The 25466-nt window shown below is 39.5% G+C and overlaps 1 protein-coding gene across 5 annotated transcripts in view; it reads right to left on the bottom strand.

Annotated features, from left to right (window-relative positions):
* The window catches only part of HOOK1 (hook microtubule tethering protein 1), a 31372-nt gene that overhangs the window by 5162 nt on the left and 744 nt on the right, over positions 1-25466 (bottom strand). For 4 of the 5 annotated variants that reach the window (XR_014565261.1, XR_014565262.1, XR_014565263.1 and 1 more), the window contains exons 2-21: positions 19448-19533; positions 18930-19002; positions 17657-17707; positions 16691-16823; positions 15720-15787; positions 14936-14995; positions 14348-14431; positions 11784-11950; positions 10732-10872; positions 9286-9487; positions 8296-8406; positions 6498-6585; positions 6356-6416; positions 5257-5397; positions 4256-4349; positions 3766-3800; positions 2581-2663; positions 2006-2106; positions 1236-1337; positions 873-941 (exon numbers count right to left, since the gene is read on the bottom strand). Coding sequence is in view for 2 of the 5 variants with exons in the window: in XM_083742740.1 (XP_083598866.1) it covers positions 873-941; positions 1236-1337; positions 2006-2106; positions 2581-2663; positions 3766-3800; positions 4256-4349; positions 5257-5397; positions 6356-6416; positions 6498-6585; positions 8296-8406; positions 9286-9487; positions 10732-10872; positions 11784-11950; positions 14348-14431; positions 14936-14995; positions 15720-15787; positions 16691-16823; positions 17657-17707; positions 18930-19002; positions 19448-19533 (1950 nt within the window). In the remaining 3 variants the exon portion in view is untranslated. Of the gene's footprint in view, positions 1-872; positions 942-1235; positions 1338-2005; positions 2107-2580; positions 2664-3765; positions 3801-4255; positions 4350-5256; positions 5398-6355; positions 6417-6497; positions 6586-8295; positions 8407-9285; positions 9488-10731; positions 10873-11783; positions 11951-14347; positions 14432-14935; positions 14996-15719; positions 15788-16690; positions 16824-17656; positions 17708-18929; positions 19003-19447; positions 19534-25286; positions 25396-25466 lie in introns of those variants that run through there. The other variant, XM_083742741.1, reaches the window with a different exon arrangement.

Genomic DNA, 25466 nt, shown 5'->3' with positions numbered 1-25466 from the left:
GGCAGCTTCTGGGTCATGTGGCCAGCATTACTAAGCCGCTTCTGGCGAACCAGAGCAGCGCACGGAAATGCAGTTTACCTTCCCGCCGGAAGGTATTTATCTAGAATTTATCTACTTGCACTTTGACGAACTTTCGAACTGCTAGGTTGGCAGGAGCAGGGACCGAGCAACGGGAGCTCACCCTGTCGTGGGGATTCGAACTGCCGACCTTCCGATCAGCAAGCCCTAGGCTCTGTGGGTTAGACCACAGAGTAGGACATTGAAAGTACGTAATTTCGTATTTTAAATGCAGATTATAAACCAAATTTTAAATGCAGATTATAAATCTAAAAGGAAACATTATGTATGACCACGGGGTTGTATCTGATGCTGCTGTTCTACTTGCATGGCAAATTTCTGCTTGCATAATGAAACTTCCCCTGCAGCCCTCGCTGCCTGCCCCCTTAAAAATCTCCAAAGGAAGAGAGGAAGGAAAATCCCATTGTGTGAGCAGAACTCTGTGCATGCAGTGCTGGATTCAACCCACCATCTTCTCAGAAGTCTGACTGACTGACATGCCACTGGACAGCTTGCAAATATGTCAGAAAAGTGGGATGGGGGAAAGTTGTTATATAGTGTTTAGCACACTGCTGATGCTAAATACATGGTGGTTACAGTACCATTAGAGATATGGACCATCTTCATTTCTCAACATAGAAAACAATCCCTCATTTCATAGAAACATAGAAAACAATCCCTCATTTCAATAAATGGGCATTTCTTAAATTTCAAAATTCAGTAATTGGTTTCTGACTATTTTGGCTTCTGAGAAGTATTAATATTTATTTTCACATATTCACTCTCTCACACAAACAAGACCCACTTTAGCTCACCTTGTTGTACCATGCAGACACAATTAGCTTTTCTTCATGGTCATGTAGCCTGGCCAATTTACATTCTCCCTACAAAGAATTTACAAATTGTTAAGATATAGGCAAAGGAAATTATATTGGCCCCAACATTCAAAGTTAACCAAGTGATCCATGTTTACATAATTTTGTAAGATGCTTCATAAATCTTAATGAATACTGGAGCTTGTACTGAATGCTCTGTTCTCTATATACTTTCCTACTATGTATGGTTATAAACAATGGTTTTTGGTTTTTTAAATAACTGTTCTCCTGGCTCTTCTGTATAGCAGTTCCTGTTATTAAATTGGAAACAACATCCAGAGGAGATGCTAAAATTGTTCTTACCTCAAGTGCTTCAATTCTTTTATCTTTCTCTGTCAACTGTTTCCTCAGCAACATGATTTCAGCAGATGCAGGATTTAATTTGGGGTCCAACGTTTTTATCACCTGCATAAAGATGAACATAAATGAATTTGGCAAACCTACCTCCTAGCCAATCAAAATAATTCAGCAGTAAGATGTGCAATGCTTCATTAAAAAAGCAAAAGAACCAGCACAATGTATTGTATCCAACTAAGTTAAGTAACAGACGAGACCGACTAAAATTAATGGACCTAAGTTAGTCATGCCAATTGATTCCAATATGTCTGCTCTAACACTGGTTAAAAATGTCAACCATATAAAAGCATGTGTAAGCATTTTGGGTGATGTTGCTGAATGAAAGCCGAAACAACAGAACTAGAAAAGCTGAACACAATATATAGAATGAATCCACCTTTAAACATGATGGTACAGTTGTACCTTGGATCCCGAAGGCCTTGGTACTCCGATGTTTGGCTCCCGAACGCCACAAACCCGGAAGTGAGTGTTCCGGTTTGCAAACGTTCTTTGGAACCTGAATGTCTGATGTGGGTTCCACGGCTTCCAATTGGCTGCAGGAGCTTCCTGCAGCCAATCAGAAGCCGAACCTTGGTTTCTGAACCTTTTGGAAGTCGAATGGACTTCCGGAATGGATTCCGTTTGACATCCGAGGTACAACTATAGTTAGCACGAGAGAGGGGCTTCCAGTTCCAGATTTGTAGGAAAAAAACCCTGACATTTTAGAAAATACTCACACTTCTTGCTTTTTCCAGGTACATTTTATACCTCTCCTCCATCGATTTCATATCTTCATCTTTCTTATGCAGAGCTGCTTCCAGTTCTTCAATTTTTTGTGCTGTTTATCAGAAAACCAAATGTCATTATTAATGGAGACTGTGTCTTATCGAAGCCTCAAATAATTGATGAACTTGAGTTGGGATACAGCAGGCTCCAGAAGGGTTCACAACCATTTAATTATTTCTATCCATAATAGGAATAACTAGGAGTTCCAGGCAAGTACCATCGAACGATAGCCAAGGAAGTCTGGCTTGTGGCGGCTTTTCTCTCTACTTTCACATGGAGCTTCATCATTGTCCTTCGAGAAGCACAGTATGACACCATCTCATGGACAGCAACTCAATCATTTAAAATTTAGTTATCAGAGCAAGAGGAAAAGGACACCATCTTCCCATGTACCAGGTACCGTTCTGCAGTATTTTACAGACTATTGGAATAAGATACCAAGCACGTAGCCTAGCCCAGGTATGAGGAGAAACTGTAATGAAACAATATTGGTGATAAAAATTAACATTCACATCAAATCACTCACCATTTTGATTTAGATCTGGCTGCAGGTCTGCAAGAAGCGCCTCCTTCTTCTGCAATTCATCATGGACTTCACTCAATTTTTCCCTGTAAGATTCAAAATCAGAGATCAGGTCACATCAGCATTTCATATTCTCACGAGCCCAAAATAGCCAGATAAACTGCTCTATACCAGATACAGTCAAACCTCAGTTGTTGAACATAATCCGTTCCGGAAGCCCGTTTAGTTTCCGAAATGTTGCACAACCGAGGTGCAGCATCCGATTGGATGCAAGAGCCTCCTGCACTCAAGCAGAAGCCACGTCGGACATTTGGCTTCCGAAAAATGTTCAAAAACCAGAGCATTTACTTCCGGGTTTTTGGTGTTCGGGATTCAAGGTTTGGCTGTATTACTATATTTTCAAAAACTAACTGGAAGCAAGAAACACTAACAAATTAGCTGTAAGGCAAACTATCCCAAATCGAATATATAAATTTTCAGAGCAGACACTTAGGAAACAGAAGATACTCAATGGTTTTCTATGACAAATATTGTAGGTCTTGTCTACACAAAGAACTGGAAAGCTTTTTTAAAAAAAGTAGTGAAGGTTTTTAAAAAAGTTGTTGGTATATTCAAACCTGCTTTGGGACAATATGCAATTTAATTGCTGCAGTTCTGAGTGACTACAGAACATTACAAATACCATGCTGGATATGGAGTGATGCAGGGGAAGACAAGTGAATGAATGAGATCATCAATCAGGCAGGAGCATTCGGTGGCGTCCTGGAAACAGGATCATAGCTGCCGACTGAGACAGTGGGGGCAGGGCAGTGCTGGCATACCAGCAGAGCCAACCTGGTGCTCCCGCCCCACCCCAATCTCATACTGCCCTGCCCCCACACAATCATGGTAAGTGGAAGTGACACAACTGCTGGCAGGCCAGTTCCATAGCACCACCCTACTGGCTCCTCCAACAGGGTTATGAAGCTGTCTGCTTGCATCAAGAATGTAGAGTATTGCAGGGAGGGCTGATACGGGTTGGAATAACTTCTTTAATGCCCATGGCAGCATCACTCCCTCTCCTTCCACAGCAGGGAAGGGACAGAAGACATGAATCAACTTGCATATAGTCAAAAAGAATCTCTCATGCTTTATGTTTACACACATACAGCACACTAAAATAAAGTATATGCTAATCTTGTAACTTACATATGTGCTGCTATCTTCTGCTTCAGCTTGCTGGACTATAAAAACAAGTAAAATTTATTAGGTCTTATCAGTCATATACAGGACAGTAACTTATTCCCAACAGTAACCGGTTCTAGTAGCTGCAGATGACACACACAGGTGCTAGTTTAGTGCTTAATGATTGCTTCCAACAATGTAATGTTGGGAGGCCTCTCTCCAAAGATGACTTAAGCAAAAGGTGTTTTTTAATTTTCTTTATCACTTATTCTCACCATCACTCAGGAGGACTAAAGAGATTGTTTTGCATGTGAAACTCAGATTCAAGTTCCCCACCTCCTTTTTCAAAAGCTTTTTCTAATAATTTCAGAATGATTGCTTTTCAGTTTGTTTTTACATGGCTTAAGATATGTTTTCATTGTAAACAGAGCCTTCAGCAACAAAACCACGGTGCCAGGATAACAAACAGGAGGAAGCTGTATTATGAAAACTATCCCCATCCTCTAATACCTACCCCTTCCCCTTCAGTCTTGGATTCTTGTTCCTGCAAGGTCTTCTGGAGGTCCTCAATCTGCTGCTGCAGCTCTCCAACCCGCTCCTTGCTCAGCCTATGGAGAAGCATTTTTAAAAGAACACAAATGTTATATATACATCTAGCAATCCAATTGCTAATCATCAGAATTCAAGTATAAGGAATAAAAGAAGTCAACTTTCTGGCAGATTTGACAGCTGCTTTCTCCTTTTTATTTTGTGTTTTTGCACTTATTCGGTATTTATCATCCACTGCTTGTATGCTATATGTTTGGTTATGAGTCCTGCACCCATTCTATGGTAAAGGTAAGGGGACCCCTGACCATTAGGTCCAGTCATGGCCGACTCTGGGGTTGCGGTGCTCATCTCACTTTATTGGCCGAGGGAGCCGGCGTACAGCTTCCGGGTCATGTAGCCAGCATGACTAAGCCGCTTCTGGTGAACCAGAGCAGCGCATGGAAACGCCATTTACCTTCCTGCCGGAGCGGTACCTATTTATCTACTTGCACTTTGAGTGCTATCAAACTGCTAGGTTGGCAGGAGCAGGGACCAAGCAACGGGAGCTCACCCCATCGCGGGGATTCAAACTGCCGACCTTCTGTTCAGCAAGTCCTAGGCTCTGTTGTTTAACCCACAGCGCCACCTGCTGTACCATTCTATGGTAGATTTCCCCAAAAAATCAGTCAACAAACTTTGGGTGGAAGTCAGTGTCATGCTATAAGAATGTTCTGCCTGTGCAAGCACTGCAGCTTGCTAGGCGGAATGATCCCCCTGTTCCCACATGCTGTTCTCCCAAACCCCCATGCCCTGAGCCAATTTCGGGGGGCTTACAGTGGGGAGCAGAGAGGGGAAAGACCAGTCATGCAAGGGGAAGTCCTGGTGCAGGGAGCAGAGAGGGGAAAGACCAGTCATGCAAGGGGAAGCAGACGGGGTTCATTAGTTGAATCCTGCCCTTTTAAGTGTGTGTGTGGGGGGAAGGATCACCTGTTTTCAGTCTCTAATTCATTTATTGTTCGATGCTTTTGTTCTAGCTTCTCTTGAAGCTCCACAATTTGTTCGTTTTCTGATCCCTCTTGTTGCAAGTGGAGCATCTTGTTTTCATGCTGCAGCCGGATGAACATTTCTCTGAGGTTCAAACACAAAATTATAAACAAAGGTGTTTTACAAGAAGTTTAGCTTTCATCAGTGGCATTCCCCCCCCCCCCAAATATATATAACGAGGCATTCTACATTACAATGTACAAGTACCAAGTATGGTTGTAGAACAGGTCATATGATATTATTTCAATTTCACTCCAATAAAAAAAGCCTTGAATCAGAAATTCAAGGTTGTTAATACTATACAGTGGTACCTCGTGTTACAGATGGGATCCGCCCTGGAGGCCCATCCATAACGTGAAATGCCCACAACTCGAAGTGCTGTGTCTGCGCAGGCACACAGCGCGATTTGGCACTTCTGCACATGTGCGAAGTGTGATTTAGCACTTCTGCGCATGCGCAAGCGGCAAAACCCAGAAGTAACACGTTCCAGTACTTCCGGGTTGCCATGGGACGTAACACGAAAAGACGCAACATGAAGCGGACGCAGCACAAGGTATGACTGTACTTTTACCTAGCAATAAGGCTCACTGAATTCAATGGCCCTTACTTCTGAGTAAGCATGCACCAAATTGCACTAAGTGGTAGTGATAGAACTGTACAAGTACTGTAGAGCTTTTTAACACTCGCTTCCTGCTTTAAAGCAGCTCCTAATAATATTAGTGTTCAAACTTTTTTTTTTTTAAGTTGGAAGGGTGAAATCAAAGAAGTGGTGCTGGATATCCAGGAAGGAAGTTTAAAATGATATTACCTTCTGGATTGGGGCCCTAGATGTAAAGATTCACACTGCAAAAAAATGTCCATAAGAATCCAGTGGGACTTTCTATTTTCATTACAGGACAAGTTTATACAGCGAATGCATTATGAGATATGCAAGTTTAAAACATTCACTTTTTCCATTTATGGGAGTATGTCTTTTCAATTATTCAGTCACACGACTGCATTCAACCTCTCATTCTGCAAACATTCTAGGCACCTTTCTCACCTATATTCCACAGGCAGAATTTCAGCAGCAAGATTTTCGTAACTTTTCACAGCAGATGCATCTGAAAAGATAAAGTAAAGTAAAGTAATAAAGCTATCTATAGCTTAAAGAACATGATTCCGCAGGAAGGAAACAAATATACCTGTTTGGTTCAGGTGATCCTGCTGCATCTGTGAACACCTGAGCTCTTCATTTGTCTCTTTCAGTGCATCACGCTGAACTATCAATCTCTGAAAATAAAGCAAAGTTTAGGAGTGGTAAATGTGAAACTTTTTTTTTCTTTGTCCATGTACTGTCTGTTTTCCACCCAGGGGTGCCAGGTGGAGCTCCTGCAAAATTCTGAAATGGCTTCTCCCCCCCCCCCCCAAGTTCCATGGTGGCCCCGTGAGCATGCCGCAAGGTGTGTTGGCATAAGGCAGGACACGTCTGCATGCCCCACTGCTTGCATGAATGAACTGCCCCGGAAAAATTCCTGTAATGAGTCACTGTGAATTGGGCAGCTCCCAGTACTGGCACCACCACCAAGGTCTCACCTGGTGATCGTAGAGTACAAGATGGTTGACATTTTAAGTACTTTGGGTCCCAAGTAATTTTGGGCTTTATATGCTAGTATTGTCATGCTGGCCACATGACCTGGAAGCTGTACGCTGGCTCCCTCGGCCAATAAAGCAAGATGAGTGCCGCAACCCCAGAGTCGGCCATGACTGGACCTAATGGTCAGGAGTCCCTTTACCTATGCTAGTATTAGTACCTTGAATTAGACCGGGCAGCTCGCTGGGAGGCAGTGCAGTACTTTCAGGACTGGTGATACATAGCTTCACTTAGCTGCTCCACTTATCAGCCTGGCTGCAGCATTCTACACTAGCAGCAGCCTCCTGTCTTCAAGGGCAGCACCATAGATAGTGCATTACAGTACTCCAGAGAAGTTGCCGAACATGGACAATGGATGCCAGGATAGTTTCTTTTTATTTTTTTGTTAGCTTCTTTCTGCTGAAGCTTCCCTGCACTATAATGATTTCCCCCCAGAGAAACTCACAACATTCAGGTGTTTGAGGGACCGTAATGGATAAGGAGACCTGAAAACCTGAAATCTTACAGACATTTCATTCCATTTTGTCTCACCTCAAATAGGTTGGGGCCTATAGCTGGTAGAAAGCTGGCAGAAACATTTACAAACACTTGACCTAAATATAAACCTTGGCTTTTTCTGATTAAACCATTGTTTAAACAACTATTCAATGTTTAAGAGCTCATAAACCAACATACAATCTGCTTCAACTAAAAATGGGAGCAAATTTAAGTTTAGTTCACACTTAAAGGCGAATCTATCAAATTTGCAAATTCAGAAACAATATGAGAACCGAAGCACAGCCACCCTTCAAAATTTTGCAATGTAGTTCTCCAACCAAAATGTTTTTGACATGTATTAGGGGAAAGTACATAAAAGTGAATATGCTAGTGAAAATAACATGCAATAATACATTATATTAGGATAAATTGGTGCAAAAAAAAAGTTTTGACACTAGTCAAAACTGCATACAAAAATGTGTTAGGAGAAATGCACTAACGCTAATGAATTTTCATGAGCTTTTTTTATAATTGCAAATTGCTGTAGAAATATGGAGAACTGAAGACTGGAAAAATGAGAAACTGAGCGATTTGAAACTGGCAGATCCTGTCAGCCCTGGCTTCAAGCAGTATATTTGCTGTGTTCAGCAAATCTCGTTTTTATACTATTTAATAACAATTTTAATTACAGCATTGCTACCTTCTGCCTCTCAATCTCTGCAGTTAAATCCCTTGAGATTTAGAGGGTTACATTACTTGGCAAGAAGAGAAAATGGTCCCCATCAATATGACATCCGCCTACCTATCTTGCATCCCAGGTATTTGGAGAAAAACATAAGAATACATTTCTATTACACTTTTAGAAGCTGTACCTCTTTCTCTTTAATTAACGCTTCATGCTTCTCTTCCAGTCGCTTCTGTTCAAATGCTAGTGTATCAGCTCTTTTGGATTCTTCAGAAAGTTTGTTATGAAGTTCTTGGACCTTGTTTGAAAAGGCAAACACATGTTGTCTTAAAGGGCTTCTAAACTGGTTTATTTAAAAATTGTTCTAAGGGTGGGAGTGGGGAAGAAAGAATACCACCATCAAAATTTAAGTGTCATTTAACACGAATGCCTTCATGAGTTCTAATAACCAGGTTTGCACTCCCTTTCAGCAACATTACAAACACCCTGTTTTAATCTAATAATGACTTTGTGTCCAACATTTAGCTGTTCATTTAAAACATTTCAGATGTACCCCTGACCACTCTCTCTTTAGCAAGCAGACAAATACCATACTATCTTCAACTCCCAAGTCACCAGATTCAGACCGTATCATTTGAATTCTTTAGTGGAATATTCTACAAAGAAATATCCTTTTAATTTCTTTGGCGCTAAGTACCCTGATCCAGCTGCTGGCTGTAGGCATGCAAACTTTAGTGGGCATGCTCAGCACACTTATAGGGGCTGCGTCATTCATTTTCGTGATGGGGCTGTTCTCTGTGTGTTCTTCCATAAACACAGAGTCCACCTCTGCAGTGGAGTACACTTCTAGGATGCAAAAGGAAAATAGAAAAAGGCCTCACAACAATATATTTGGATTTAATACATGCAAACTGCTGCCCCTGTGCTGCCTCTTTAAAGATACGAGGGTAAGTATTGGAGCCACTGTGCACTGGCAAGTGTTCCATTGGGGGTAATAACATACCATATAAATATGTGGCAGGAATGGAAGCTGCTGCAAATTTGGGGTTAGCATGGTGGCGAGGCTTAACTTTACATTTGAACCAATTCTGATCCAAACACCACAACTTTTTAAGAACTGAAATAATAAGGAAAAACAGAAGTACAAAGAGGATGTGAAGCAAAGCTTATCTCTTACCTGCCTTTTGTAAGTTTCTAGCTGTGCACGGGCTGCGTTGGCTTTCTTCAGCTCTTCTTCTAGGCTAACGGTATTGTGCATATACATCATATTTGTTTCCTGAAGGGATTTCACCTGTCTGCGAAAGTCATTCAGGTCCTCCAGTTTTTTGCGGTAAACCTCAACAGTTGACTCCAGCTTGTTTGTCTTGTCAGCAAGCGTCCTGTAGGAGCAAAGTGTCTTGTGTGTGTCTTTCTCAGAAATATGGGCACTACAAAAGTTGAGTTCTTTAAAAAAACATGTCTCTAACTGCTTCTAGTGCCAGCAGATACCCAAGAGTAGAATGTGAACTAATGTGGCGAATATTCATTCTTTAGAATTTTGTTTTTCATAGAATGATACAAGCCATGGGGCTCAGGCAGAGAAAGCTCCCAGTTGAGATAGGACTTTTCAATTACATAACACTATTTGATGGCAATGAATCCTCAAGCAGAATTCATGATGTAAATGAAATATGCATATGGGCCTCAAGAGAAAGGTTAGGCCTCTATTCTTAAAATGGGTTATTACACAAAACAGCTGTTGTACAACAACAAATACAAGGGCAGGCATTTCCCCCCCCCCCCTACATTCTCTCAGGCGTATGCCTGCTGGCAGTGGACAGAGCTAGAGCTGATGATGGGTGGAGCTGGAGACAAAAGAGTTCTGGATTAACAGATCTAGAATAAAGACGGCCCTGCTTCAATTGTCACTATGGACCCTTAGATTAGCATTCTCAATCCTATACAGGTAGACTCTGAAGCAAGTCCCCACTGGGTTGGATAGGGTTACCTTCAACAAAGTATACAGAAGGTTTTTTTTAGTGCAACATGCCATTAGAGTTCGCTCCGTCTCCGTCTCCCTCACACACACTTCATGGGGTCTCCACTTACTGTTACTGAATCAGGATATAAGAAACCCAGGTAGCCAATATTTTGGTGCAACATGGAAATGGAATCAGTAAATTAATTATCCTAATAAAGTCTAATCTATGGTATAACACTAAACAATTTACCTTTGCTTTGACTCCCACACGGTTGTGGGAAATAGGATATGGTGGTTGTGGGATATTACTTTTCATGGCATATAAGGTATCCTATTTTTTAAAGTTATCAGTTACATGCATGAAGACATATAAATAAAAAATCCATGATAACATCTCTTAGTTCTTGGGATACTTTTCATTTTCAGGACTAGGACATCAAATATTACTTAGAATAGTTTTGGCAGCTTCAGTGCTACAAACCCTTAATTAACATGTACTATATTACAATGTAATGTTCTCTATTGATCTCTTTAAATTTGCTCATTTATGCAGGATTGATTATTGCAAAACAGAGTACTGCAGTTTATAAGAAATTCCAAGCTTTTTCAAACTGTAGAACTGACACAGCCTTCAGCAGGAGTGAAATTTGATTTTTAGCATACCTAAGAACATCAATCTCATCTTTTAGAGCCCTTGATTCTTCCGCCAGAGAGGTCAGTTCATCATTCCGATGCTGAAGCTCAACCAGTTGTTTCTCAAGTTCTTCACAATGAACACGATAATCATCTTTTGCAGTTTCAAGCCTTTACATAAACAAAATAGGATTACTGAAAATATTTCCCATTAGTCCCTCCTTTAAACACAAGTCATGTGTATTCTTTTACCTTACTGCACATTTATTGCAGTGGTGGAACAAGAATATTTAACAGTGCTTTATCATGCAAAGGGCATTTACAAAATTCCTTATGCGCATGAATACAAAGGGCAAGTTTATATAGATTGGCTGTCCTGTCTAAATAACAACATTTTTTAAATGTAGGTTTTGCATCTAGTCTGTTTCTAGTCTACTCATAAATTAGATTAAGATGATGGATAAACTAAAGCTATTAAGAAATAAAATAGAAACAAAAACAACAGATTACAATAATTAAAAGCAGCATAATTATGGTAGATAGGACCACAATAGGAGGGGGAAGGATATTTCCTTTGCCAACAGCCTAGTGGAAAATGTATATATTTTTTCCCCCAGGCAAAAGAAGAAGAAGAAGAAGAAGAAGAAGAAGAAGAAGAAGAAGAAGAAGTCCACCAAGTAGTCTTTCTAGCTTTTCTACAGATTGCATTCCACAGCTTAGGTGGAACTACTGAACAGGTGGTATCATTAATTCCTAAACTATGAACTGCCCTTAGTGGCAGAACCCTAAACAAGGCCTCTTCAAGAGATATTCACGAATGAGCAAGTAAATATGAGAGAAGGTATTCCACAAGCACACTTGGCCCAGGCTGTTCTGGCTTTATAAGTAAAGCCACTGCAGCTACACAAAAATTAGAGTAACATGATATGACTGGCTTACTTCTACTAAGAACAATCAGGCTGCAGTTTCTTTATGAGTTGTAGTTTCTGAACTGTTTTCAATAACACCACGGAGTGCATTAAAGGAGTCCATTTAAGAGTTTACTGGAAGTGATAGGGCTATCAAATGACAACAATCCATACCTGAAATTTTCTTCCTGTAGTTGCTCTAGTTGCATTTGTGCATTGAAATACTTCTTTGCAACTGCAGTATTTGTATCATCAAGAGAACCATCCAGCTGGTCCAATCTGTCATTCATAATCTCATTTTCAGACATCAAACTGCTCTTTTCTTCTTGAAGGGCAGCCACCTAAAGAGGTAGAACCCACTTCAGGATTATGGTTCATCCATTAAAACAGCTGACAAAAATGTACAGGTAACTGATCCCCGTGAAATAATGTGTTTCACAGACAAAGTGCAGCTTAGCAGCAGAAAAGATTTTTAAGTGGTTGCCTTTGCTAAAGTTTTGTTATCTTGTATTAAATTATAGCATGCTTGTTTTTATGTACATAATCAAATTTTGTAGAAGCAAGTCTTGATTTTATTTCAGTGGATTTGTGTCTTTAGGGCATTTGGGCTTAGGCTAAGTTCCAAAGTAGATCTTCTCTTCAGTTCATAAGGCAGCTACTGCCACTGCGCTCTTACCCCAGACAGTTGTAGTAAAACCTTTCATGAGACAAAAAGCCTAATCACTCAGGCTTCAATGTGCTTATGAGCAGCAGTTCTACTGCCTTGTGTGGCTCAAATTCTTGCGTTGCTCTTTGCAAATCTACACACAGAACTGTGTAGATTATTACTATTTTCTCTCCACTTGCAGCAATTCAGATCTTGGCCGGAGATACTTTAACTTTGATTACACTGCAAGTCCTATCAGCCACAATAGCAAAACATTACCTGCATGGAAAGAGACACTTCTGCATATTAGATGCTGGGATAATCAACAAGGGGCAGACTTCACCACCATGCTTTGCTTTTAAATGAAAAACCAGAAGGACTCTAGTCTGATCCAGTTTCCAGGCAATTTCCATTCACTCTGCATAAGGATGCAAAAACTGCCATGCTAGATCAGGCCAGAGTCCATTCAGATAAGGTTTCCAGGGTACAGCCTAAGTAGAAATAAAATGGCATGAAGAAGTCTTAGGGAGAAAAATATTCCCAGGTTGGTAAACTGAAGGTATAAAAGCTACATGGTACTAATACTCAGCAGTGAATGGCTATGGCAAAAATGAACTCCTGGAGCCATAAGACACCATCATATACAAGAACATGCATTTTGCAATTATTTCTGAAAACGCTGCTAGCTAAGAAATGGGAACACAACAGTAAGTATATTAACAGTCATAAAGGAGCCGCAGATTAAAAGAACAGAGCTCTTAAGCCTTTTCTAGTAAAAGCCATTGTGTTAATTTTAAAATATCAAACGTCAGAGCAAGTCACATGTTAGTTCATTGGTACTTAGAATGCATTGTGCTCTTTGGGTTACTTTTCCCTGAAACAAAAAGAAACCTACCTTTCATAAATTCTTGTAAAGTATCATGGGAGACTGAGACCTTATAAGTGAATTTATTAACAATTAGTTTAAGCAAGAAGCAATTTTTTCTTGATTTTCAAATAAACATATATTCAGTATATCACAGAGGCATTCGTTAATTGTGCCAGGCTAGCCAAAATATATTTTACATTTTTTAGACTAGAGACAAGCAAGGTCAGGGTCAGGATAGACATTCAACACTATTATTATTATTATTTTAAAAAATCTACATTTCCCAAAAAACTTAAGGTGGATTACACAGACATACTGTCCCTCCCTTTAAATACTCAGCCTATTCTTTTACTTCTCCTATATAAGAAAGGAAGAAACTTACAGTCCAATTCTATGCGTGTTTGCACAAAAAAAGTTTTACTAAATTCAACAGTGCCAATTCCCAATTAAGTGTGCGCAGAATTGCAATCACTATCATTTCTTCCTTCTGCCAGTTTAAATAACAGGAAATGTGTCCCTTTTGCGATGTTGGGTCAACTAGCCTTGCTAGTCAGAATTCAGGCAGAAAAGGTATTTAGTGCATTTGATCTATAAATTCCTAATTAAAAACTCAATTGCACAAACTAGTAACCGTAATGCAAGACAGAATCAAATGGCTGCCACAAAGGACAATATTACACAGTAAATAAGGTACATCCAACAATGGCAGTGAGGAGCACAGATGGACATGTCTGGTTAGCAGATGCTATTAGAAAACTAATGGCTCTTCCCGTTCCCTGAAAACAATGGATCTCTGAACAGAGCATTACAGAAACTGCTACAGCTTTTTGAACCATTGCACAAGCACTTTAAAGTATCAGTGAATAATTCTTCTGCTGGCATAAAGTCACAGATGGTGGCCTTATGCTGCTGCCCAAACCGCAGCCAGAAAACAGCACTGTAGCTACATGGAATAAAGTGATAATACATATTATCCAAGTTTCCAAAATGAAACTCTGGCCTCAGGAATGCAATAAGAAACTGATGTACAACCTTCTTCGCTATAAGCAGAGATGAGGCATTGCACGATGAACAGCACAACTCACAAAAAACTGTAGAACAGAAGAATCAACTATGTGAATGCTATAAAGGAGAAACTGGCAGAAATGTGATTTTGAAAAACTATCAAATTTATAAGATTAATCTGCTTATAGAAAAGCACTGGGGAACAAAATATGAGCTTACCTGTAGGTCTAGTTCTTGGCATCTTTGTTTCAGCTCTTCTTTTTCTGCTAGTACTTCATTGAGTTCTTCCAATGTTCTTTTCAGCTTCAAAATGTTGGAGAGTTTTTGTTTTCAGTGATTTAGCAACATATATTTAATGACCATACATACCCAGCATCCCCCCCTACTGTGAAGATGATAGACAGGCACCAAATAACTAACACAGAACACTGGGTAAATAGAAACTAAGTCTAAGAAGTGTGACCCCTCCCCTCCCCTTCAATATTTGGTTCAAATCTGCTTCCTTTGAAGGCATTAGTCTGAATTTCACCTATCCTCAGATTATGGTGCTTTTAGTTATTCTAGAACCGAGACATCCAGGCCTTCAGGCTGTGAGAAATCTGAAAACCAGCCACACCTTGCGGTCATGGTCCTGGGCAATTCCCACTGCAGAACTCAAAGATCATTTCATTCAGTGACCACTGTGTGGCTCTTAGGACAGAGAGAAATGACTGGGTGAACACAATGATAAATCCACTAGGTGGAAACTTATGGTAAAAATAAAATAAGGGCTTAAACATTGCTGGAAACATTACATATAAAAATTACCTGTTGCTCCAGATCGCCAGGCAACTCACTTACAAAGCCCACTATTTCTTTGCTCATCAACTGCAATATTTAAAAAAGAAGAAGTGATGTACAACATATTTCTCTAAGTTTTAAACTAATTGTCTAAAACCTTGAGCCCAACTAACAGTGCCCATCAAAAACACACATAACCTCTTTATGGGTTTCTAGGTTAGAGGCAGTTCCAGTTGTGTTCTTAAATCTTCTCAAATAAAAATAGCCTTTTTGCTATTGATTATATGAGGTATACTTTATGCTGACCCACAAGACATGTGTTAGCTAAAAGCCATCAAAAATTTCCATTTGTCTTGTCATGTTTTGTCTTCGAGATGCCAAACTGGCACAAACAATCTGAATCAGTCCAGTTCATAGATCGAATTGCATTTCCCCCTTTAATAACACTTCATTGGAGATTTTCTAAAAATATCAAAACATAAAACATACACATCCAAATTTAGATAAATATAATATGGCACTTCCTATGTGAAGTTTAAAAAGTGCAATGCTCACTAAAGCTAGATACATTTATGCATATGTGTGCCCTCTTTACACCAAATCCCTCAAAATAGTGCCTGCAAAGAAACCAGACTTTGGTCAAACAACTTATTTTAAACTATGTAGAAGAAAGTAGGGTAACAAGAGATTCTGAGATAACCAGGATCAATTGTTTTGTTACTATTGCAGCCCTGGAGATCCCCTACCCTATGAATTTTTTTTAGAAAAGAAAATGATTTCATTTTTGGTGTGTATTATAACTACTTCTTACCTCTTGAATAGCAGCCATAACAACGTGTTGGACAGACTCCTCTAGTGTCATTATAACTTGTATATGCTCTACAAGATAAAATTAGCAAAAGTTTGTTTTCTGCAAGAAGAAATATCCTAAAAAACCTGGAGACAGAAATTACCCCTTTCATATTTGTTCTACCCCTCCACCCCGCCCCAAAACCTTACTTCTAACCAAGTATTAACATTTCTGTAGTACTCATTATGGAAAATACTGTAGCAGGTTAAAGTATCATTATTAACATTTTAGCCAGACTGCAATTCCTTTAACTATAGCTGTAGTTAATTCCCTCTAAAATGCAGAAATACTCATCACCAAACATGTGACTGTGGGATGGGTTCAGTTATATGACATTCAGAGTTACTCCATCATCAGAATTCTCTGTCATTCTATTTGAGGGTACAGATTAACAAGCTGTCAAGGTAATTTACACCCTTGGTTCTAAACACATTTTCTTAGATGTTCGTCAAGAATTTAACTCCAAGAAAATGCATTTTGGATTACAGTTTTGGGTTGGTCAGAAGACTGAAAACAAAAATTAGAGTACACTGGAATTCTGAGTCTCACATCTGATTATATTTTTTAAATTATTATTTATTAAAATAGCATCCATTCTGTTAACCAAAAGTTTTAAAACATGTTGAGAACTCACATGCAGAGTTTAAGCTTAAAAAAAAAATTTTTTTAGCTATGGGAGGGTGTTGGGCATGCACTGCAGGCAAGAGGGGTTGAAGTTCCATAGCCCAAGCATAAATCCTTGCACTGATGAGATGGTTTAAAAGTGTGGTATCGCAACTAACCTAAGTTTCACTTCACTTCACAAATCATACAGAATAGAGGCTGTGTGCCCTTTCAGTTTCATCTCCGCAAGCTATTTCACAACTTCTCCATGCAAGCTAGTATGATCCTTAAAACTCAGCAGGTGGCTGATTCACAGGAAAAGCATTTACCTTGTTTCTTTTCGCAGTTGACCGCACAGCCTAAAATAAGCTGCAGTAACCTGCCCAGCTCTACTGGATCAGAATGTTCAGATATCTGGCTTAAATCAGGAAGGAGATCTTCTGAAATCTGCTGACCTAAAAACTGCAGAGGAAATCTGTCATTATAATTTCATAATGACATGAGGAGGAAATTAGTCCATGAAGGCAGAATTTGTCAGATTATTTGGAAGGCAAGCAGAAGTTAAAACCCTCTAGCTTTTTTTGTGGTAAAGGACACTTTCTTTTTGATCATGCATGCATCAAGTACATTTTACAGGGTCTGCTGGAATTTATTAAAGTATACAAGTATATTAGAACAAGTCCAGTCAGGAAAAAACTAGAGGGAAAACCCACACACACACTTGAAAAAAATCTGGCTGATGATCCGTGTCTGTCATTACTTGATGATTAAGGGTGAGTAGGAAGTGAGAAAACAATTGTGCTGCCTGCCCTCAAGAGTTTTCAGCAACTAGCATGTCCCTGAACCAGTACCACCAAGTCAGGCTTGATGCTGCAAACTCTGCAGTGAGTGTAGGAAGAGGAGTGGTGGTAGCAGAGATTTGGAACAAGGGGCTGCTAAAGAAGGGAGGCAAAGCAGCATTGACTTTGCCTGTAAATCTTGGCTTAGGATCTTGCTCATTTCACTAAATATTTTAATATATCTGTACTAGCTTCTAAATGTTGCAACATCCTGCAAAAAAATGCATGAATAAGCACTTTTAGAAAGTGGTTCCATTTTCAGGTGACAGAGTGCAGGGTGTGTTCAAGTTAGAAAAATGCAGAAAACCCCACCCAGATCAATTTTGCATGTACTGTATCTATTTTACATATGAAGCAATGCCCGTGATAAGATTTAACAAAAACACTACCAAACAAATTGAGATTTAGACTATAGTGAACCAAGTATTACTTTAACAGCTGCTGTTTTCTCTATACCTCATGATAATAATCTGTAATTCCTTGAAGAACCTTCTTCAAATTGCTGGCCTAAGAAGGTTTAAAAGAAAACATTGGTTATGACTGTGAATTCACTTTCCAAAGATTTTCCTGTATTTCACATTTGACATTAAATGTATCAATGACAGCCTTTACTGAACAAATTTTTAAATATATGAAGATTATTGGCTCAGGTGGACACTGCAGTGTACTACTTAATATTACTATTATTACCATAAAACCAGAACAGCCTCAGGTGAAAGCAAAAAATAAATAATAAAAAATAAATAAATAAATTACAAGTCCTTCGAAGAACACTTGGGTTCCTGTAAGAGATCAGTGTAAGCTGTGGGTATCTGAGAGATGGGGACAACAATGCCATGCAACTTTTCCAATGCAGAAGTAGAAGTCTAAAGTGGGATTTCCAAGCTCTCTGTTTTCAATGAGTTTCCTGGTCACCAACATGCCTCCTCTATGGTGGATCAGTACTAACGCTCCCCTCAGGCTGCTAAATGCTGGCTGTAGGATTGCTAAGTGACAGTTCTTAAATATTTTATTTAAGGCAGTTGTGGCAAGTTACTACACACCTCAGGCACAGTCTCAAATGTTCAGATCATATGACTGTAAGCTGTAACCCTGCTCACATCTGCAGTATGACAACATTAACAGTGGCTTAAATTACACTGCAGTAATACTATGAGTCTCCAGTCTCAAATCTCTCTCCTCTCCCCTCCTCTCCTCCATCTGCAATATGGGGGGGGGGGGGGAAGAATACTGAAAAGTTACATTTCTACCTCCCCCCACCTGCCAACTGAATTTACAAAAACATTTAAAAACTGTATTTTTCGTACATATGAATTCAGCTTGAAGGAACTGCAATACTATATCCCTTGTTGTTTCTACATTTTGCTGGTGAAGGGATGTGAACACTGCTGCGGAATCACTGCAACAATAGAAGTTCACAATTTTTCCATTGTTGCCTATGAAGAGTGGTCAATGTTAGCACTTCAATGAGAGAATACCATGACATCAAAATTAAGCAAATAAAATATAGTTGATAGAAGGTGATAATCTATAAAAGCAATCTGGGACATCCCTCAAGTGTACACATTGTTTTACACAGAAGGGCACAGAGCAAGAACTAGCCTTTGATTCGGAATTTAACTTGCTAGACCAAGTGGACTTAAAAAGAATAAGATGTATTCATTTTTTTTGTATAGTTTTAACTTTGAAATGTTATCTTTTGTAGACACACATAAACATTTTCAATTACCTTTATTCTCCAGTTGTCACCAACATCTTCTTTAATACGGCTTAGCCAAACTTTGTCAAACCAAGCAGCATCACTAAAATAAAATCAATCCATTTTTATTAAATATCACAAAAGTGTTTGTAGTTCATGACTGAATTCCAGTCCTATTTTTATTATAAAAGTATGTAGGAAAAGACTGCTGGTAAGGCAAGGTAGAGTTTCACAAATAAAAGTTTACACAATTACTGTTCCCATGTACCGGTAAGTTTAACACACAAACACACATATTTTGCCTCCCATGATATTTAAACATTTGAATTGCAAGATAACACAAGTCGGGTACCTTATAAAGGAAGAAGGTTAGAGTGATTATGAAGAAAGCTCAGATGATCAGTTACAAAAGAATATGATTTATTGTGCTAATATATTTTGCAAATGGGATCTGCAATGAAACACTGCTGTGTAAAAGAAAGAGAAAAACAAACAACATATATACAAGAAAACCAAAATGATTCAACACATACTTTAAAGTAACTTACATTTCATGAAGTACTTGTGCCATGGCAACACCATTAGTTAAGTCCTGAACATCTTTACAGGATTCAGCAGTATTAAATGTTTGTAACTACAGGGAAGAAAGAATAAATAAATATAACTATTTCTATCTAATTTGAAACAAAAGAAAATACATACATTTCAGAACATTTTTAGCCCACCCACATTCCAGTTCTCAGGTAAGGTTACAAAATGTTAAAACACCAAATGTTAATCATCCACATTTATTAAAAATAGCAGGTAAAAAAAAACAGAGTTCAAATTACCAATTAAAATATCTAACAGATGCCTGGACAAAACACAGGTCTTAGCCAGGCACCCAAATGCAAGGGTGTTAGCACCTGCCATACATCCAAAGGAGGGCATTCCTTAATTGCAGTTCCACTGTGGAGAAGATCCTAGTCCTCGTTACCATCTGATGTATCACCCCTGGTTGGGGAACAATGAAAAGGAACCAGGCAGGCTGACAGAGAGAAAGGCACTCCTTCAGATACCTGCCCCCCAAGTCAACACCAGCACCTTAAATTCAGCCCAGAAACAAATAAGCAATCACCAAAAATATTTTAGGATCTGTGTAATGTGGTCCCTGCTGGCTGCTCTGCTCAACATATGGAAGGCCACATTCTGCACTAACTGAAGTTTCTGGGCTGTCTTTAAGGGCAGGCCTACATAGAGCACAGTACAATAATCCAAAATAATCCAATCACATTAAGTATGTGTATAAATAAGATAGTAGCCCGATCACCTGCCTGTATGCGTGTGTCACAAGGCAGTCTGAATGCTGAGTATAGCAAGCAGTTTGCCTGGAAACACTTTTTACTCAACCTAAGCAAGATTCACTATACAGTATATTGATATCCAGATGAATGATACTCACAGCAAACCCCTCATGTGCAAATCACACACTAAGAGTAAGCTCAGTGAAACAGCCGCACAATACATTTAAAGCAGTTTCTCCCAAAGAATCTAGGGAACTGTAGTTTACATAGTTTAATAAACCATAGTTCCCAGAATTCTTCATAGGTGGGGAATGAGCTTCAAATGTATGGTGTGGATGTGACCTGATGCCTGAGCAAGGACTTCAAACACACAACAGACTCCCCCTCCGTGTCTTCCCCATGCCCCTGAAATTGGCATGGATGGATCAGAAGAACCCCCAGAAGAGCATGCAGGGGAAAAAGGGGGGATTGTTGTGTCTGGAAAGCTTAAGTGCCTGTGCTGATAGAAGGTTTGACAGCGAATTCTTCCTTTTATTTTCAGAAATCTACAACCAGACTGCTGCTTAGGTTAGACACCCCAAAACGGTCTCTCTATGTGATACAGGGAGTTACAAATCACTTCCCTGTTTGCAAGAAAGGTTAATGCTGGCCTACCTTGCACAGCTGTTGGAAGGCTACTTAGATAACTTAAGTGAAGCAAAATGAACAATCTCAAATTCGTATAATCTAGTATTATTAAGAGAGCAGGATTTTTTCTTAGGCAAAGGGAATCATTAAAACAAATACATTTGTACATAAAGGGTTCAAACCAACTAAGTCATACTTAATAAATAAATAAACTGAAATAAATATGAGTAATTTAACTGATTTCAATGAGTCTATTCAAAGTATTGATTTAACTAAATTTATACACCACCTGATTGTAAAAACAAACCCACCACCACCTTCTAAGTAATTTACAAAAATATAAAAAAAAGTTTAGTATGATTTTGTTGATACCATCTAGAGAACTATTGCTAACTTGAAAGTAAGGGCTTCAGTGTGAGAGTTCTGTCATGAACAAGTTGCAGAAGACAGTCCTAGGTTGCATTCCTGAACATATTTATTAAGGTTATGTAATTTAAGAAGGGTGTTCCTGTATACCACAACTATGCTTTATGCGGCATTAAGTGAAGCATGAATCAAGTCTTTGACAGCCATACTTTTTCTTTTTGCTTCTGAATACTGATTCAGTAATCTTGAACTTTTCAACTAGATTAGTGCACTGTAAGGATTTATCTTTAAATACTGACTTTTCAACAAAATTTGTACAAAAATGCAGCAGCTAGGTTCTTAAAGCTGGACAGTCAACACTGATCACAACTTTATTCTTTATGATATTCATTGGCTACAAGTTTCACTTGGTAAAACAACCTCCAACTGTACCCAGAAATATATATGCAAGGAAAATACAATGTATGTAGGCTACACTAATAAAACGAAACAACAGCTGGCTTCATGTCATGGTTTCTGGGTCTGGGATCCATCTTGGAACCACTCCTAAAAGCACAGGCCTAGAGCATGCTCAACTCAAACTTTTCTAAAGAAGCACTTCCATCTTTTATCCACTAGGTGTCAACCACATAAATATATCTTACAGAAAACTTGTTCATGGTTTTGCTATTCCAGGAACTCTGAAAGAACATAAAAACAAGCTACAGTATTCTGTTTTTGTGACGAATGCAGTGGTATATAGTTCAGTAGTATTTCTTAATAATGCAGTATAAATGATGGGAGGTACTGATCAACAATACAATATGCACAATAAAAGAGCCTGGAATTATATACCATGATTCAAATCAGCACAATAATATTTCAAAATACTTTGTTTCAATAGGAATTATCAGTATACTGGTGTTTTCAAAATAACTAAAGCTTACGTAGTAATAATATTTTGATAAAAATAAGGAAAGAGAGGGGAAAATACTTAGGAAAGAAACACTGTTGCCAGTTTTTTGTAAGGATTAGGCTCAGGTTGTAAATATGTGTAAATAAACCATATACTGTATCCTAAAGACACCAGAATCTCTGTTGTCACTCATTCCAATTAAACAGGGCTCTGGGCAAATGCCTGGAATCCCTAGAATCTTGTACTGCTCGGAGATTGGGATGGCATGCGACCATATTATTAAATTTTAAATATTGTATTCCTTAGGACAGCTGTGCAAATGATATAGATAAGCAAACAAAAATATATGAATGCCAGTCATTTTTCCATAAATAATTTAAACTGCAGTTCTATTCTAAGTCTCCCCCCTCCTGTTTATTAAAGGAGATCCTTTGTACTGCATCATACACAATGCAATTTGGGAGAAATATGCAATATCGGGAAATAGTTCCTTAATTCAACTAAAATGACAATATGCTGGTTGTGGTATGATCAGTAAAGTATCCTCAGGTGATCTTAAAGTTCACCTGGACTGGAGGAGGTGGTCTGCAAGATATGCTGGTCCCAAGTTGTTCAGGACTTTAAATGTCAGCAACCAAATTTTGAACTTCCTTGTAGCTTAAAAGTAAGCCAGTGCAGATATTCTGACACCAGTGGAATATGCCAAAAATTAGGGTTACCCATTAAACACCCTAGCAGGTGGGTTTTGCACCAGCTGCAGCTTCTGAACCAGGTACAAGGGTAGCACCATATACAGCACATTTCAGTAGTCTAATGCAGTGTTTCCCAACCTTGGGCCTCCAGCTGTTTTTGAACTACAATTCCCATCATCCCTGACCACTGGTCTTGCTAGCTAGGGATGATGGGAGTTGTAGGCCAAAAACATCTGGAGGCCCAAGGTTGGGAAACACTGGTCTAATGGTTTAATTTACACCTAGAAGGAAATGTGGCTAAATCTGTGCAGCTGCAAACAGATGGGGTGCAAACCTGACCCTGAGAAATCAAGAGGAAAATGGAAGTTCAGGTGTCTGGTTTAAGTTTCACAAGGAAGCTAAGGTGAAACAGAGAGTTTTTCCCCTGTTCAAAGTGGTAACTCTCAGTCTGGTACGTACAGAAAAGATGCCTCAAAGAGTATATACCACGACTGTAGCAATTAATATGGGCAGGCACTTGAACTCTTTCTGCTAATCACACAGCTTTAGGTTTCAGTTATCTAATAAGAATTCCTTCAAATAAAAATCTCTTGCTTTCTTCATCAAGAGTAAATCATTAAGGAGAATTAAAGCTGCACAGACTGGAGCAACATATGGCTGTAAATAATGTTAAGCTTCAGAAACTAATACAGTGGGGAAGAAAATTGTTGAACAGCCAACACAAAGCAGTAAAGGATGACCATTCCCTTTGATATTATGGAAGCCAGGTGACTGCACCAGTCAGGGAAATGGGGTCTTCCAGAAAGAAGGGCGGCTTCTGTATACCTGGGGAGTATTCCAGGCTTACAAACATAAATTGGTGTTTAAGGGATGAAGACGGGAAGATCAAGAGCTACAGTTGTGCTGCCATGTAGCCATCAGGCTGATACTAGAGTCCTAATGGCTTGCTTCCCTTTAGTCAAGGGAAGGGATGGGGAACCTTAAATCTCCAGGAATTTCCCCAGGCCACACTCCTCACCAGCCCTGACTGGAAGTATCCCTTAAGTGTGATGCTGCCTTCTTCTTCCCTGTACGTAAGTTAGGGAGATGTGGTGGGTGTGTAAACCCCTGACTTTTGTAATCCTGGGCTATAACCTACTGTAGAAAAGAGTCAAATCCAAAGCCTTTGAAAAACTGCTAGCTGCTATGCAGATCCATGAGAAAATGTGGCCTTCAGATTTTTGATTTTTTAAAAACCCTCCTCTGACCTAGACCCCTAAAATAGTGGAGGGAGGGGGCTATGTACCCACCTCCATGCACTGTTATTGGTTGGACATGGATGATCATCACGCCCCCTCACTCCATTTTTTTATCTCACCCTCTACAACACAGTTCCTTGTAGGCAATGAACTTGTGCACATTTAATCAGTGGCACTGCAAGTAATGGGCACACTTTTTTATATATCTGACAGTATATTGGTTCTGGTTGAAATGAAAGATAATATACTAACAGGAGTAGTGGCTTTATGTTTTGTCCATTACTTTATATTCCCATCAATCTATCCAAAAGCCACCTATATGAAAAAAGTGGCGAGCATGGGGACTACTTCTTTTTCTCTCATCCCCACTTACAATTTCTAATAATAAAACTCCAAAATGTGTGTTTTAACACAAGAAACTGCGAAGGTTTCCAGATTTCCAGTCTAGATTTGTCTCTTGCTCCATGACCTTGATAAATATACTATCTATTACCTTTAAAATAGCTTTGTTTGTTATGGCAGCTTATAAGATTCAATGTATTTTTTTCAATTGATTGTTTTTCCAGTGGCAATTTAATAAAGTTAGAACTCTAGGTTACAGCTAAGTTCAGTTTAACCCATATAAGAATACATTGTCACTATCAATCTTTGATCACCGAGCACTCCTTAGTCTTCATGATGCATGGCATAAGGGATTCTTGAAATGACCTTTGGTTTTGATAAAGCAGGACTGCCAACTTCCTCATCATATATGAGATAGAAGCAAAAACCCTCCTGTAAGCTGGCTCCTTAGCAACATGCACAATTATATAAACTGCTCCTGGCATATTTACTTGAACTCAATGATAAACACATTGAAAAAACATGCACAGAGATAAGGTGCATGGCGGCAGTATTGAGGAGGAAACTGCACTGAATGAAGCATACGTTTGGGTAAATAAGGTGTAATTTGGGCCACACATCAGATTCGTTTATGTGACTGAACCAAACATACTGACTGATGGTGGTACATTATGACAGGGCCGGCCCAAGACATTTTGGCACCTGCAGCGGGTCCTGAAATGGCACCCTACTCCTAGGAAGACCCACATCAGGAACAAGGGCAGGAGAAAGCTTGACATCCGGATCTGCTGTCCCTGTGGATCCTGCCACCTGAGGCCACTCGTCCCACCTTGCCTCCTGCGTGGGCAGGCCCTGACCTTAGGTAGAGTAGGGAAAGGACCCCATCCTTAGCTGCTCTATGGATAACTGACCGTGCACACTTACCTACACTCAACAGTACAAACCGCGTACAACGCTTGTACCAACATGGCACGTGCTAAAAGGTTGCTAAAAGAATCGGAGCGCTGTTACGTAAGGGCGCCTGCATTACAGGAATGGGGCATAAGGAAAGCGAGCAGAGGAGGAGGGCTCCACAGGTTGCAGCGGGTGAGGTGTCAGGCTCCGAGCCCCGCGGAGCAAAAGTC

The sequence above is a fragment of the Podarcis gaigeae genome (assembly GCF_964106915.1).
Source record: "Podarcis gaigeae genome assembly, chromosome: 6".
NCBI lineage: Eukaryota > Metazoa > Chordata > Lepidosauria > Squamata > Lacertidae > Podarcis > Podarcis gaigeae.
The sequence above is the reverse complement of the archived record's forward strand: the minus strand, read 5'-3'. Positions and strand labels throughout refer to the sequence as shown.